Below are 17,185 nucleotides of genomic sequence, written 5' to 3'. Positions count from 1 at the left end.
GCAGCCTCTATAATGGGAATGTTTCTACTACTGTTATGGTTCTTTTCTTTTTAAAAAAGAGAAATGATGACTTTAGTTATCAGGGTCCAGAAAATGGAAAATATTTTAATTTAAAATATATTCTGAATAATTATGTACTGGTCCACACTATGTGGCCATAGAAACATCTACTCCTACTACTGCCAAATCTTGCTTAAGTAAGTTAAAACTCGAGTCAAAAACAATTAGGTCTTGGGGCGCCTGGGTGGCTCCTTCGGTTGAGCGTCCGACTTCAGCTCAGGTCATGATCTCACGGTTCATGAGTTCGAGCCCCGCGTCAGGCTCTGTGCTGACAGCTCAGAGCCTGGAGCCTGCTTCCGATTCTGTGTCTGTCCCTCTCCCCCTCATGCTCTGTCTCTCTCTCTCAAAAATAAACGTTAAAAAAAAACAAAACAAAACAATTAGGTCTTCACTCCTCCGACTGGGCGTTAGATGTACATGAACAACGTAAGAGCCATTTCTGGTATTATTGCCTCAGGAGAGAGGGGCCAGGGAGAGTTGGCAGCCTGGGGTGCGGGAGGGAGAACATAATATGACCCAGCCCCGCTTCGGGGGGTGAGGCTGCCATGGGGGAGATCCTGCTTGCTCAGGTGGGGCTCTGGGGCCCTACCGGCCCCTGGCAAACACCCCTCAAAACAAGTCCAGCTACGGACATGGTATGAGAATAGCCACATGTTGATCCAAGGGAGTAATGAGCATCCCGTCAATCCGCTGCCGCTTTCCCCCTAAGACCCCAGAGGTCAGAGCAGACGTGACGGTACCACTGTCAGCGTTTCCACACTGTTCACCACGCTGCCTTTTGGGGAAAACCCGTGCTGGCGAGAACCTGTGTGCAGGAGGCTGAATTCTACTGTGGACAGAAGGGGAGGCTGGAAACCCTAGAAATAGACCGGCAGCCGACAGAGTAAGCCCGAAAACGCTTCTGTGAAGAACGATGACTAGACCCTCTCTGGCTTCAAGACTGGACCTTAAGGCGGCCTCTTCCTTCCATGCTTATGTCCCCGCGATCCTGATCTCCACTCAGGGGGCTGCCCCGGCACCTCTCCGGACACTCGGGCGCCGCAGACCCGCTGCGGCTCTCCCAGGACTGGTGCCCCCACCCGTCCGTGTGCTGAAGTCACGGTTCCTCCATCACTTAGACACCCTCTTTTTTCCCTCTGGAACCGTCAAGGCATCAAGTCCTGAGAACTCGGGCTCTAAGAGGTCTTGCCAGTCTATCATTTTTTCTCTGCTCTCCCTGATTTTGGCCCCATCAGACTGGGGTTTCCTTTTGGAAAAAGCCAACTCTCTCAGGTAAAACGACATGACGCTAGGGTTTGCTTTAAAGATTCCAACTAAATATATGCACAATGGACTACTACTCCGCGATCAAAAACGAAACCCTGCCATTTGCAACAACAAGTTCCATCCAGGAACTACAGGGTATTATGTTATGTGAAATAAGTCAGCCAGAGAAAGATAAATATCACAGGATTTCACTCATATGTGGAATCTAAGAAACACAACAGTTGAACATAGGGGAAGGGAAGGAAAAGTAAAATAAAAACAGAAAGAGGGGCAAACCATAAGAGACTCTTAACTACAGAGAACAAACTGGGGGTTGCTGGAGGGCTGGGGGGTGTTGAGGGGATGGGTTAAATGGCTGATGGGCATTAAGGAGGGCACTTCCTAGGATGAGCACTGGGTATCACTGTAAGAGATGAATCACTGGGTTCCACTCCTGAAACCAAGACTACACTGTATGTTAACTAACTTGAGTTCAAATAAAAAAATAAAATACTGCAACCAAAGTAAAAGAAAGTATGAACTGATAGATGACATAAGATGAGCAAACTGATGATGGCTGTTGAAGCTGGGTGATGGGACATAATCATCCACTGAGGCTATTTTCTCTACTTACATATATGGTTGAAAATGTCCACAATAAAACATTTGAAAAAATCGAAATCTACATCACTTTGCTGATAAAACTGCTTCAGCATCTTCCCCGCCGGCGGCAGATACGTCCCAGCTTCCTCAGGACGCGTGACGCACACCAACCTCCACGGGTTGAGGCAGATGCTCAGCCACTCCCCAGGGCACCCAGGCCTGGCTGGTCTACAGTCCTGGACGTTTCCTATGCACCATGCTCTTTTACATCTCTGTACTTCCACACAGCATAATTGTCTGTCCTATCATCCATTCATCCATCCATCTATCCATTCATCAATCCATTGATACATTCATCCATCCATCTATCCACTCATCCATCTATCCATCCATTCATCCATCCATGTATCCACTCATGCATCCATCCAACCATCCATCCATCCATCCATCCATCCATCCATCCATCCACCCATTTATCAATCCATTGATACATTCATTGATCCATCTATCTACTCATCCATGCATCCATCCATTCATCCATCCAATCATCCATCCATTCGTCCATCCATTCATCCATCCATCTATCCATTCATCAATCCATTGATACATTCATCCATCCATCTATCCACTCATCCATCCATCCATTCATCCATCTATCCACTCATCCAACCATCCATCCATTCGTCCATCCATCTATCCACTCATGCATCCATCCATCCATCCACCCATCCATCCATCCATCCCAGTACCCAGCACTTGCAATTTTCCCTGAGCCACAGAGGACACAGAAGTGTCTCGACAAAGGTCCTCAAGCAGCTCACAGCCACAGGACAGGACAGGACAAACAGACAAGTCCCTGAAGCAGAACAGCACAGGACTGGACCACAAATCTAGAAACCACACGGAATGTGAAAGCACCTCTGCTGGTAGGTTCCCGGGCAGAGAGAGAAAGCAGAATGCTGCCATGTGGACACGGTCGTTCACCACCAGTAGTGACAGGAGACTGGCCCCTGGAGAAGAGACACTCGACAAACAAAAGGAGACTCTGTTTCTCTGCAGAGGGAGACGAGGAAACAGCTAACACGGATGGACGGAAGAAGAATGAACTCAGTATCCACTGGGAACAAAGAAGCACCACCATTTCCAAGTAATCACGGCCTGGTTAGGGTCTCGTGAGACTGAAAAGCAGCAACAGTCCCCCTGCCCTACCGCTGAGCTGGGACTCACCCTTCCTCACGGCCACAGTGAGTATGCTGGCACTGCTCAGCCCCCGCCGGCCTGTCACCATCAGGCGGAAGCGGTGCATGCCCACTGGAAGCCCGCTCACGGTGGCGACAGCCTTGTCACTATTCCCCATCTCCACCGCCGCTTGACCTCTGTAAAGCAGGGGCGGGAACAACAAAAGCAGAGGTATTCTGACTGCGGCAGGCGGGACATCTGTGTCCTAACACAAGTCCCCCTTTACAGCCAAAACATATGCCGTCTACGGAAGTCTACAGTAACTTTTTATCCACCTAAATTCTCTAGTTCAGCATATGGGTCGTGAGGCAATGCCAATTTTGGACTAAGCCTGGGATTCCTTTGGGAATAGTTATTATTTACTTCTTAAGAGCAGATTCAGGATCCCAGGAGTTTGAGCATGCAAACCACAAAGACTGTCACATGACACAGGACCCCCTTAAGCTTTTTATCTCTTTGGCCTACAGATGGTTTAAACGAGTGTGAGGGCCTCACACAGGTCCTCCCCACACCTCTCCCGTCCTGAAGCTCACCCACGGCAAGATGGCCCTTCCGCCTGGCATGGCTCCACTTCCCCCCCAAAGCCAGCCAGCATCTATCGTGTCCGTCCACGCTATTGTGTCCACTCTTCGGCAGCCGTGCTCAGACACTTCCAGAAAGGGGCTGAAATCCCAAGTCCCCGGCACGCTCAAGCTGACTGTTTAATGTGGAGACAGGGCGATGCTAGCCCAGCGCCAGGGTGTGAACCCCACCTGCAGCTCAGTGACAGAGGGACTACCTGACGGGCTCCCGGTGGTAAAGGGCGATGCCCTGGTCGTCTCTGTTCCTGCTGCCGTCCAGAGTGGTGCTCCCCACCGGGAAGACCAGCTCCTTGTCCGGGCCGGCCACGGCCACTGGGGGCCTGTTGATTTCTAGAATTAGAGAAATGCTATGAAAAATGGTGATCTCTTTGCCTTAATCTGCAGTCCCCTGATTTTTTTAATGTTTATTTATTTTGAGAGAGGGAAAGAGAGAGCATGCGCGCATGAGTGGGTGAGGGGCAGAGAGAGAGGGAGTCCCAAGCAGGCTCCACGCTCAGCACAGAGCCTTACGGCAGGGTTCGATCTCACCAGGAGACCATGACCTGAGCCGAAATCGAGTCGGACACGTAACCAACTGAGCCACCCAGGTGCCCCTGATTTCTTGATTTAAGCCAATTACTCATGTCTGAATCAGGCAGTGTCCTGAGGGAACCCTGGGGGGCACCACTGCAGGCCTGTGGCTGAGCCAGGACTACACCGTCCCGAGGGGGAGACCAGGGGTCCAGACAGCAGGTTTGGTTCTTTAAAAGACCTCAACAGTCATGGAGACAAGAGAGAAGGAAAAAGAACGAGGATGGGAAGCTGGAGGGAAGAAGGACTGGGGACAGAGTGGGGGAGGCAGGCAGGAAGGAACTGGACGGAAGTTAGTTGACATCTATGTGAACACACCTGCTTTGTCAGGCAGACTGACCCCCCCTCCCCGTCTTTGTAGCCCCGGGCCTATCACAGTGCCGGCTAAGTGATAAATGCTCAAAACATTTTGGTTACACGTTGAACAAAAGGAAAAGACATAAGGGGCACCTGGCTGGCTCAGTCTGTACAGCACACAACTCGAGCTCAGGATTATAAATTCAAGCCCCACAATGGATGTAGAGATTACTTAAAAACAAAATCTTAAAAAAAAAAAAAAGATTAAAAAAATAAAAGGTATAAAGTACCACTGATACTGATATTGAAATAAATAGATTTTCTGTTAAAAAAAAAAAAAAAGTCAAGTAGTCAAAAACTTCAGTAGCAGTTACCCAATATCTGGACCATGTCCCACCCTCACTGTCCTACTCAGTAAAGTTCAGTGGTCCAGGGGCCTCTCTTGCCCTTAGGATAAAACACGTACGTGAACATTCATTTGCAAAGCCCTTGACGGTGGGCCCCTGCTTCCCCCCTCCAGATCACCTGCAGGCATCCTAACCCCTGCCTCTCACACGCCCACATCCTCACTGCTTTCTCTTGTTCCACTACATTCTTCTTAATTCTTTGGATACCAGACTCTCTTTCATCCCGTGGACTTTCTCCATACTGTTTCCTCTGCCTAAAAAACTCTTCCTCTTGCCCTTCTCTCCCCAAATTCACCTGGCCAGATACAACCCAGAGCTCACGTAAGACTCTGCAGATACCTCAAGCCCAGATAGGTATGTCCTTTCCCTGGGCTCCAGAAGCACCGTGTCCATCCGCTAGAAATGCACTGATCATGAGGTTTTTACCCATAAGCCGCGGGAGGACAGAGCCCAAATCTATCTTATTTAATACCACATCCCCAGCATCTAACTCATAGCACCTACTACGTATTAACTGAAAAAATAAAATTAAATAAAATAAAAAATAATAAAATAAAACAATAAAATGCATTGTCTACAAATTGAGTATATTTTCAGTTGCCAGGACACTGGACGGTTTACAGGGACCAGCAGCATTTTCTAGACAAGTTCGAAAGCCAAGACCATTGGCAAGCGAAAACCCAACTACCCTTAGGTTATTTAAATGTGTAGGAAGGCAGAGTCCTGGATTTCCATGAGACCATTACAGGATTGTGAGGTGACCTGGGGTCAATTCTTCAACATCTGGATGTAAGCCATGTGAGTATCAGGCCACACATCACAATCAGCCTCTGCAGCAGAGTAGAACACATGTGGGCATGTCCACCTGGCAGGTGGAGCCCTCGAATGGCCCTGAGGATGTCCATCTGGTCCTCCATACCATGGTGTAGACACACATTCAACATAAGATTCAGAACCACAATGGAAAACTGGCTTTATATTACGATTCAGCTCTTCCAGCCCCTACTTCCTCATAGTTAAAAGATTTAGAGAATTTGCCACCAAATTTGGCTTGTCTGAAGCACAGAGGCCCAGGTGTCATTTCTACCTTAATCTCTGGGGCCAAATCCCTTTCCCATCCCACCTACCAGGCTGGACAGTCACAGTGACCACAGCAGTGGACTGCTGTCTTGAAGAATCTCTCACCATCAGCTGGAGCGTATAGTCTCCTTCCTGCATTTCAGACAAATGAAGGTATGGTGTCTCGATGCCCTGATACCAAAGAGAAAAGAAAAAAGGAAAGAAAAAAAGTAATTTTAAGAAGTAGTATGACATAATGAAAAATGAGTAATGTTGTTAAATATGGAGATCCTGTTGAAAAAGAAATGTGTGTGCCCCAAGAAATGCAATCTAAAGTTCACTGTGTATCCTCATGTGCTTCTTGAAGAAGTATAGATTAATATAGCCTTTTTGGAAGCCAATCTGGCAACATCCGTTCGCATGGCAAACGCGCATGCTCTTTAACCAGCAATCCCACTTCTCTCTGCCTCCACCACAGAGAGCCCACGTGCACAAGGAGGCTCACACCGGACCCTGAGGAAGCACGGGCTCTGATAACAAAAACTGGAAACACTCTCAACGTTCATCAGTGGGGAGTGGCCAGACCCGCCATGATACATGATACAATGCTGGTTTAAAAGAGATTAATTTAGGGGCACCTGGGTGGCCCAGCTGGTAAGCGTTCGACTTCAGCTCAGGGCATGATCTCACGGTTCGTGGGTTCGAGCCCCATGTTGGGTTCTGTGCTGACAGCTCAGAGCCTGGAGCCTGCTTTGGATTCTGTGTCTTCCTCTCTCTCTGCCCCTCCCCCACTCACGCTCTGTCTCTCTCTCTCTCTCAAAAATGAACAAACATTAAGGTAGATTTATAATGAAATGGAAAGATGTCAAAGACATACATCACCAAGCAAAGAGAGAAAGTTGTGGAACAAGGCATATAGTGTGCCAGATACTGTTATGTGTCCGTATACATACACACGCAAGGATTCTGGAAGGACGCACATTAAACTGACCAAAGTAATTTATCTCCAATAAGGGGACTGGGGCGGGATACGGGTTGTATTTGCACTTTATCAGAAGTTCACTTTTTTTTAACCATAAGAAGCAATTCATGTATTACTCTTATAACTAAAAATAATTTTTTAAAATTCTAAAACAAAACTTTTCGATATTTTTTTTTCCATTGAGTATATCATAGCTACACTTGTCTCCAAGTTAATAACCTTTCATTTCATTGCTGTTTTGTTGTTGTTGGTAACATTTCCAATTATTGCTTAGGTCTGAAGTTCATGGCAACAAAGAAAGGATTTTTAATCTTAAATCCTCTTATACTTCACTTACTTTTATAGATCCCGAGATTGACTAAAGATAAATATATCTGCATGTATTTGTTAAAGGTTTTAATGGAAAATTGAAAAAAAGATGATAGAAAACCAACTGTGTTGGCACAAGGGGAACTTGTGAAATTTGAAATATATACTTTTAAGAACTTAAAAAAAAAAACACTGAGGTTTTTTTCCAGTTTTTGTTATCGGCTTTTCTTTTTTAATGTTTATTTTTGAGAGAGTGAATAGGGAGGAGGGGCAGAGAGACAGGGAGACACAATGCGAGTTGTCAGCACAGAGCCCGACATGGGGCTCAAACCCACGAACCGCGAGATCATGACCTGAGCTGAAGTCAAACATTTCACCAACTGAGCCACCCAGGTGCCCCTAAGTTATCTTTTAAACCAGCATTGTATAATGTATCATGGTGGGTCTGGCCACTCCCCACTCATGAACACGGAGACTGTTTCCGGTTTTTGTTACAGCTTTTCCCTACTTTAAAAAAAAAAAAAAAATTTTAATGTTTATTTTTGAAAGAGAGAGACAGAGTGTGAGCAGGGGGAGTGGCAGAGAGAGAGGGAGACACAGAATACGAAGCAGGCTCCAGGCTCTGAGCTGTCAGCATAGAGCCCAACGTGGGGCTCAAACCCACAAACTGTGAGATCATGACCTGAGCCGAAGTCAGAAGCTTAACCGATTGAGCCACCCAGGCTCCCCTCCCTACTTTTGACTAAATAAAGTGAAGCATTTTTCTCTGAAAAGCTTTACAGAAGTATAACTTCCTAGTCCTTACTTCAAAATTACTACAGTTACATGAAGGCTTACGTACCCAGCACAGGGAATGTTGTGGCAGACGGGAACCGGGCAGACCGACACGTGTCACCTGGCGCCCACAGGGCCACCCCATCGGAATGCTCCGTGGGCTTCCCCATCCGGAGCAAAGCTGCGGCAGGCTGCCTTGCATGACGTTTCCACGAATATGAGAGTCTGGTTTACAGACGTCTTTGCGATTTTCCAGTTAATAAAAAGTTCACCCCTTTTAACATCTTAATCTGTCAACCACGAGACAATAACCTTGTTACTGCAGATAAGGAAAAAATTCCTGATAATAAAGTTTATATTGGATTATTTCTAAAGTTTCTCCCAATACTAAAATAAAATAGTATTTCCGTAGCAAATGCTGGGTCAGACTTTCTCTAAACTAGCCTCAAGATCAAGCTGTCAACACGGGACCCGCTTAGTTGCTATTCCGGGCTTATAGAGAATGCGTGAGGGGAAAGGACGTAAATTTTGAAGATTTGTGAATTCCGGGGCTCTTCCAAGAGTTGTAATCTATCAGATAATCTTGTAAAACATATTTTCTAGATATAACTGCCCCCCACACACATAGCAATACTTTAGGTAGGTAGGTAGGTAAATGTGTGAAGAGATAAACAGATGGACAGATGTACCGATGGATGGATGGATGGATGGATGGATGGATGGATGGATGGATGGATGAGCAGGCAGATGGATAGCTGCATGGGTGGGTGGATGGGTGGATTGATGGACGGATGGGTACACGGTTGGGAGGGCAGGTAGGTGGATGGACAGACAAGTTAAAGACTGAAGGCAGGCTACAGAACTTGCCTGCATGGCCACCTCTTTGCTCTCACTCCCAGGACCCAGGGACCACTCATAGAGGACAATATGATGATCATCACTGTCCCAATTTCCATTCAAACAGATGGAGTTTTGGGGCAAAGTTATGGTCTGATTTGGTCCTGCGCTGGCAACCGGCGGATGGTCCACAGCACTGCTGACCACGAGGACTGCAGTCGTGGAGTCAGTGGCTCCATCCGAGTCTGTAACAGTCCAGCTACAAGAAGAAGAGGAGGCCGGGGCACCTGGGTGGCTCAGTCGGTTAGGCGGCCGACTTCAGCTCAGGTCATGATCTTGCGGTCCGTGAGTTCTAGCCCCGTGTCGGGCTCTGTGCTGACAGCTCAGAGCCTGGAGCCTGCTTCATATTCTGTGTCTCCCGCTCTCTGACCCTCCCCTGTTCATGCTCTGTCTCTCCCTATCTCAAAAATAAATAAACGTTAAAAAAAAAAAAAAAAAAAAATTTTAAAAAAAAAAGAAGAAGAGGAGGCCATCATGCTGCAGGAAGATGCCAAGTCTGAGAGCAAATGGCCAATTTAGTCGGCTTGTGGCACCTTTCTCAGAACTCAGAACGGGTATAAACAGGAATTTGAGGATGAAGCGGAGAAAAGAAGAGACTTGAGGATTTCTTTTTATTTGTTGCTGTCCATTCACTTTATTTTTAGCTAGTAATCTAGTCACATGATGGAGTTTTATCTTATATGGGTTTTGAGATGCTAGATGAAGAAATCTTCCTCAGCCAACACAGGAGCCTCTCTCTCATACCTGAGACTAAGAATGTGTCGGGTTTAGGTCCCACCTTCAGGTCTGGCCATGTAGAGACAGTAGATCACTCATCAATTTTCATCTACAAAGCTTTTGAATTTTTCTTCTTTTATAGAGGACTTAATATAATTATGTTTTCAGGACACTCCTTTCAGGCAATTTTAGGATCAAGCACTTTTAAGTAAAAATGGATGCTAGACCTACACAAGCCAACAACAAAGAGGAGTGTACTGACCCTCATGTGGTAAACTCGCTCCTGATGTGGTAATGGATTGGGAAATACGGTTACTTCATCCTTTTGGGGTAAAGATGTCAGTTCTGAACAGCAATGAGTGCGATTTAGGTGTTAATAGGAATCTGACCCTGAAGCCACAGGAAGAACACAAGCCTTGCTTGTAGTAAGGGTGTGTGCGGGGTCCGTGTGTACAGGGCCGTGTACTCTGTGCACCCTTTCTCACTAGCCTGCAGACTCCATACAACCAAGAGCTGGATGCCGGTTCTGGCTTTGACAGTGAATCAAGCATCCTGAAGTCCTCCCTCCTCAGCCAGGCTGTCAGGACGTGTGCTGGGCCCCTAAGGGAATTTCACCCTAGTAAAATGGGGACAGCAGCAGCAACCTGCCTCAAGCAGACGATGAATTTAATAAGTACCAAATCATCCTCAACACCCATGAAATCGATCTGAGGACTGAGGGAACAGACCACACAACTAGAGGGAGAGAAGAGGCCACATCGTGGAAGGCAAAAGGTGCGGAGACATGATTTGGGAGAGAAACAATCATGGGTGCTGCGGAGGGGAAGAAGCCCTGATCATGGAGAGGGAGGGAGGGAGGGAGGGAGAGAGAGAGCGAGCGAGCGAGCGCGTGTGGCACACAGGGGATCACACAAGAAAAGCACTCCCCCAAAACCACTGACTGGGAAAATGAGAGGGGCTGATTGCTGGGAGTCTGTACAAGCAGCAGAGCTCAAAGACTGGAGTTTTAGTAGAAGTCCGGGTCGTGGCTGGTGTGGAGCCCAGGGGGCACAGCGGCGCTTCTGTGGGGGAGTGGAGGCCCAGGAGCAGACAATGCAGTCTGAGGGTCGTGCTGGGAGAGACAGGTCCCCTTCTTGGAGTGCATTTGGGAGAGGCAGCAATGCCTCTCCGGGGCCAAAGAGCCCTTGGGCTCCACTGGGCCGCCCAGTTCATTAGCACAGGTGCAGAGACACCTGCTGAGGGCAGCTAACCTGGAGGCCAGCTTCTTGCCGAGCTTTACCCTAAACTCTAAGTGCCTGTGCGTTTATGTGACTGACCTTCTGGGACAAACCAGCACCAGCCCCAGAGCAGACACCCTCACCCAGAGGGTCAGCGTGGGTCCCTAAAATTCTGGAACTCAGCTGGTGCACTTGAGATAAAACACACGCCTGCTGGGCAGGCAAGGGGCCCGGACACAGACAGGGTGAAGGCAAGGATCTGAGGGATGCCTGGGACACATGAAGGGAGATTGTTCACTCTTCTGTGGAGGCTTCCCGGACAGTGGCAGGTGCAAACTCCCGTCTCTAGCGACAAGGGAGAGGGCAGGTGCCCTTTTTCTCCTGCACCCATCAGCACTGGCAGACCAGGGAGCAGCAGAGCGCCCACAGTGCAGGCGTGAGCCACTTACACCAAGCCCTGCCCCGCTGCACTCTGCAGCTGCTTCTGACCTAGGGCTATGGGCCCCTCCCCCAGAAGACCAGCACAAACACCCCCACCTGCACGCACCAAGTCTACTGACCACAGAGCGCTGCAAAGATTCAGCTCTAGTGGAAACTGGGTCTAGCTTCTTTAAGTAAGCAGACCAAAGTACACGTACTTAAAACTCACCACACTCTGGCCAAGGGCAAAACATTGCCCATGGCAGGCAAAGAGAAGCTCTGCAGAGGACTGACCTGAGGGAAGGAGCAGCCAAAACACAACAGCAGAGTGCACACAGCATACACCGGAGACAACTCCTGAAGCACCAAGCTCTGGACAGTATATGACCTCTTCTTATAGCCATTACTCTCAAGAGGAGAAAACATAACAGGCTTTCCTAACACACAGAAGACAGAGACTTAGACAAAGTGCCAAGATGGAGGAATTCATCCTAAAAGAAAGAACAAGAAAAGGTCACCGCCAGGGACCTAATTGAAACATATATAAGTAATATGCCTGATTCAGAATTTAAAACAATAATCATAAGGATACTAGCTGGGCTTGAGACAAGCAAAGAAAACACCAGGGAGCCCCTTACTACAGATAAAAGATGTAAAAAGTAGTCAGACTGAAATAAAAAATGCAATAACTGAGATACAAAACCAACTGGATGCAATGACCACAAAGAGGGCAGAATCAGAGGAACAAATAAGTGATATAGAAGATAAAATTATGGAAAATAATGAAGCTGAAAAGAGAAAGAAAAATCTTAAATCACGAAAGTAGACTTACAGAACTCAGTGACTCCATAATAATAACATTCATTATCATAGGATTCCCAGAAGAAGAAGAGAGGGTAAAAGATGCAGAAGGTTTATTTGAGCAAATAAGGGCTGAAAACTTCCTAATCTGGGGGAGGAAACAGATATCCAAATCCAGGAGGCACAGAGAACTCCCATCAAAATCAACAAAAGCAGGCCAACACTTGCAAAACACAGAGATAAGGAAAGAATCCTAAAAGCAGCAAGGGAAAAGAAATTCCTAATCTACAAGGGAAGAAAAATGCGGTTAGCAGCAGATCTCTCCAAAGAAACTTGGCAGGCAGAAGGGAGTGGCATGATATATTCAAAGTGCTAAAGGGGAAAAGTATGTAGCAAAGAACGCTCTATCCACCAAGGCTGCCATTCAGAATAGAAGAGATAGAGTTTCCTGGACAAACAAAAACTAAAGGAGTTCATGACCACTAACCCAGTCCTGATGAAATATAATTGAGGACTCTCTGAGCAGGAAAGAAAAACCAAAAATAACAGAGAAAATCCTCAGAAATGACTTTACAGGCAATATGCTGGCACTAAATTCGTATCTGTCAATAATCACTCTGAATGTAAATGGACTATATGCTCCAATCAAAAGACATAGGGTATCAGAATGTATAAAAAACAAGACTCATCTGTATGATGCCAACAAGAGACTCATTTTAGACCTAAAGTCACCTACAGGTTGAAAGTGTGGAATGGAGAAACATTTATGCTAATGGATGTCAAAAGAAAGCCAGAGTAGTTGTGCTTATATCAGACAAACTATATTTTAAATCAAAGGCTGTAACAAGAGAGGAGAAGGGCACTATATCATAATAAAAGGGTTTGTCCAACAAGATCTTACAACTGTAAATATTTATGTGTCCAACGTGAAGGCCCCATATATATAAATCAATTAATAACAAACATAAAGAAGCTCATTGTTAATACTATAGTAATAGTAGGAGACTTTAATACCTAACTTACAACAATGGACAGATCATCTAAGCAAAAAAACAACAAGGAAACAATGACTTTCAATGACACATTGGACCAGATGGACTTAATAGGTATATTCAGAACATTTCATCCTAAAGCAGCAGAACACACATTCTTTCCAAATGTACCTGGCACATTCTACAGAATAGATCACATACTGGGTCACAAATCAGCCCTCAACAAATAAAACAAGATGGAGAACATACCATGCATATTTTCCAACTACAACACTATGAAACATGAAGTCAAACACAAGAAAAAATTTGGAAAGACAACAAATACACGGAGGTTAAAGAACATCCTACTTAAGAATGAATGGGTAAATGAGGAAATTAAAGAATAAAAAAATACATGGAAGTGGGGGAGGGGCCAAGATGGCAGAACACCATGGAAGTTTTTTTTTTGCATTTCTCATCCCTGCAATATAGCCAGATCAACACTAAACCATCCTGCACACCTAGAATACTGATTTGAGGTATAACACAACACTCTGCACAACCTGAACCAGCAGGTACATGGCACGGAGAGGTGACTGGGGGAGAAAGCCGCAGAGGGCAGGGAGCTGTTTTTGCTTGCAGAGAGAGGACAGAGCCAGGGGCAGAGTACGGAAAGCATCCCTCACGCCTGAAAGCAGCTCGAGAGATAAGAAGAGTATGCAAGGGACTGAACAAAAGAGGGAGGTACCGCCTGGCAACATGACAGCTTGATCATGGACAGTGTAAAAGCAGGGTGTGGAGAGAATCCAGGGACAAAGGAGGGGTGTGCAATTGCTGATCGGGGAGAGCACAGAGTTCTGATACTAGAGACTGGGTAGCTGGGTGACACCATTTTCACCCTTCCTGCACATGTGCATACACACCTATAGGTGCCACAACAATCCACCCCAGTAAGCTAAGCAGCACCATCTAGTGAGAAACGGAGCCGTAACACTAAGCCCTGCCCAACTGGGACAACCTTGCTCTTCAGGAACACCACAAGTCTCTCTGCCTGCTTAGTTTACGGACTATAAAGTGCTTCCTACTTCCACTTTTAGGGGAAACCGATGTAATTTCAATCATACCTCAGTCTGTTTACTGGTCCATCTATTCAATTTTTTTTCCTTTTTTTCTTATAATTGGATACAGAAACAGAAAAAAATTATTTTTATTTTCCATTTCTATTAAAAATATTTTCTTTAGTTTTTTTACTGTATTTTTTACTGTTTTATAAGTTTTTCAAATTCTATTTTTTACTTCCATCATTTCATTTTGTTCTCATTGTATTTTTTTCAAAGTTTCAAACATTTTCCTTTTTTTTTTCTTATCTTTCCCTTTTTACTCTAATCTATCAAGCTCCTTTCAACAATCACACCAGAACACACCTAAGATCTAGCATCCTTTATTCTTTTTGTGTTTTTAATTTTTTAATTTTAATTTTTTTTACCTTATTAATTCCTTTTCTTCCTTCAAAATGATGAAATGAAGGAATTCACCCCAAAAGAAAGAACAGGAAGAAATGACAGCCAAGGACTTAACACAGATACAAGCAAGATGTCTGAACCAGAATTTAGAATCATGATATTAAGAATACTAGCTGGGGTTGAAAACAGTTTAGAATCCCTTTCTATGGAGGTAAAAGCTAGTCGGGATGAAATAAAAAATGTTATAACTGAGCTGCAATCTTGAACAGATGCCACAGCAGCAAGGATGGATGAGTCACAGTCAGAGCAGACAATCAGCAATACAGATGAGAAACTTAGGGAAAACAATGAAGTAGAAAAAACAAGGGAGACTAAGGCAAAAGAGCACGATTTAAGAAAGAGAGAAATTAGTGACTCATTAAAAAGCAACAGCATCAGAATCAGAGGGGACCCCGAAGATGAAGAGAGAGAAGAAATGGTAGATAGGTTATGTGAGCAAATCACAGCAGAAAACTTTCCTAACCTGGGGAAAGACACAGACATCAAAATCCAGGAAGCACAGAGGACTCCCATTAGATTCAACAAAAACCAACCATCAACAGGGCATATCATAGTCAAATTCACAAAATCCTCAAGCAAGGAAAGAATCATGAAAGCAACAAGGGAAAAAATTCCTTACCCTACAAGGGAAAACAGATCAGGTTTGCAACAGACCTATCCACAGAAACTTGGTAAGCCAGAAAGGAGTGGCAGGATATATTCAATGTGCTGAACTGGAAAAATATGCAGCCAAGAATTCTTTATCCAGCAAGGCTGTCATTCAAAATAGGAGAGATAAAAAATTTCACAGACAAACAAAAATTAAAGGAGTTCTTGATCACTAAACCAGCCCTGCAAGAAATTTTAAGGGGACTCTCTGAGAGGAGAAAAGATGGGGGGTGGGGGGGGGAGAAAAAAAGGACCAAAAGCAACAAAGACTAGAAAGGAACAGAGAATGCCACCAGAAACTCCAACTCTACAGGCAACACAATGGCAATAAATTCATATCTTTCAGTACTCACTCTAAACGTCAAAGGACTAAATGTCCCAATCAAAATACATAGGGTAACAGAATGGATGAGAAAACAAGATCCATCTATATGCTGTTTACAAGAGACCCACTTTAGACCTAAATACACCTTCAGATTGAAAGAAAGGGGATGGAGAACCATCTATCATGCTAACAGTCACTAAAAGAAAGCCGGAGTAGCCATACTTGATATCAGACAATCTAGACTTTAAAATAAAGAGATGAAGAAGGGCATTATATCATAATTAAGGGGTCTATCCACCAAGAAGATCTAACAATTGTAAACAGTTATGCTCCAAATGTGAGAGCATCCAAATGTATAAATCAATTAATCACAAACATAAAGAAACTCATTGATATAAAGATACCATAATAGTAGGGGACTTCAACACCCCACTAACAGCAATGGACAGATCATCTAAACACAAAATCAACAAGGAAACAATGGCTCTGAATGACACACTGGACCAGATGAACTTAACAGATATATTCAGAACATTTCATCTTAAAGTAGGGGGAATAAGCTTAGGAATTCCCTGAGCCTGCACTGATGTGTTAACAAGGCATAAAGAATTACAAAGCCATAGCATGCTCACACCCAAGCTTGCATAAACAAGATTAGGCCCACAGGATAGAGCGGAGGGGGGGCAAAGGCCCCCAGAATAGGGTGGGGGGGGGCCAAAGCCCCAAGGATGGGGGGGCAAGGCCCCCAGAATAGAGAGGGGGGAAAACACCCCCATACAAATGTATATGAATTGTAAATTTATATAATTATTTATAAATAACTTTATAAATGCTTATAAATGTATAAGCAAGATTAGGTAGTCAGGGCGAAAGTGCCCCCTAATTTAGTGCTATAGCAGAAAGCTGCTTTCAGGTAAATAGGGCTATAAATAGGTAAATCAGGTAAATAGGGCTATAAACCACTGCAGGTGAAGCTGCCCAGATGGGAGCTGATTAGTAAAAGAAAAGGTGCCTTGTTAACCCTGAGGTTACTTGCTCTGTCTGTCTCATCCCCTAAGCCAGCTAAGACAAACAGACATGGCACCTCCTGTCTGTCATTAACAACCATCTGCCCATCTGCCCACCACCAGGATTTTTTTTATATTGACCCAAACCCCAAACACTGTATATCCTCAAAACCCCTTTTCCCTCATACCGTTGAGTTAATGTTCAAAGATTCATTGTCTGTTTGTGCAGGCCCATCACGTTTGTAAGCATTCTGATCTTAATAAATATGGATCAAGGACCCTTATTCAGGGCTCTTGTCTTTTCCTGGACATTAGCCATCTCTCAGTTTCAATCTCGCATCCACTCTCTTGCTGGACAAGAAAGAATGTTAGACTAAGAGTCTATGACACTAAAGCAGCAGAATACACATTCTCCAGTGTACATGGGATGTTCTCCAGAATAGATCACATACTAGGACACAAATCAGCTCTCAACAAGTACAAAAAGATACAGATCATACCGTGCATATATTCAGACCACAGTGCTGTGCAAC

The 17,185-nt window shown here is 45.1% G+C and overlaps 1 protein-coding gene across 1 annotated transcript in view; it reads right to left on the bottom strand.

The window, feature by feature from the left end:
- The window catches only part of KIAA0319 (KIAA0319 ortholog), a 68,537-nt gene that overhangs the window by 15,885 nt on the left and 35,467 nt on the right, over positions 1-17,185 (bottom strand). The window contains 4 exon segments of the mRNA XM_042937771.1: positions 3,136-3,284; positions 3,926-4,058; positions 6,130-6,253; positions 8,994-9,222. Coding sequence (XP_042793705.1) covers positions 3,136-3,284; positions 3,926-4,058; positions 6,130-6,253; positions 8,994-9,222 — 635 coding nt within the window.

The sequence above is a fragment of the Panthera leo genome, chromosome B2 (genome assembly GCF_018350215.1).
Source record: "Panthera leo isolate Ple1 chromosome B2, P.leo_Ple1_pat1.1, whole genome shotgun sequence".
Lineage (NCBI taxonomy): Eukaryota > Metazoa > Chordata > Mammalia > Carnivora > Felidae > Panthera > Panthera leo.
Note: the sequence above shows the minus strand (reverse complement) of the source record. Positions and strands in the feature narration are given on the sequence as shown.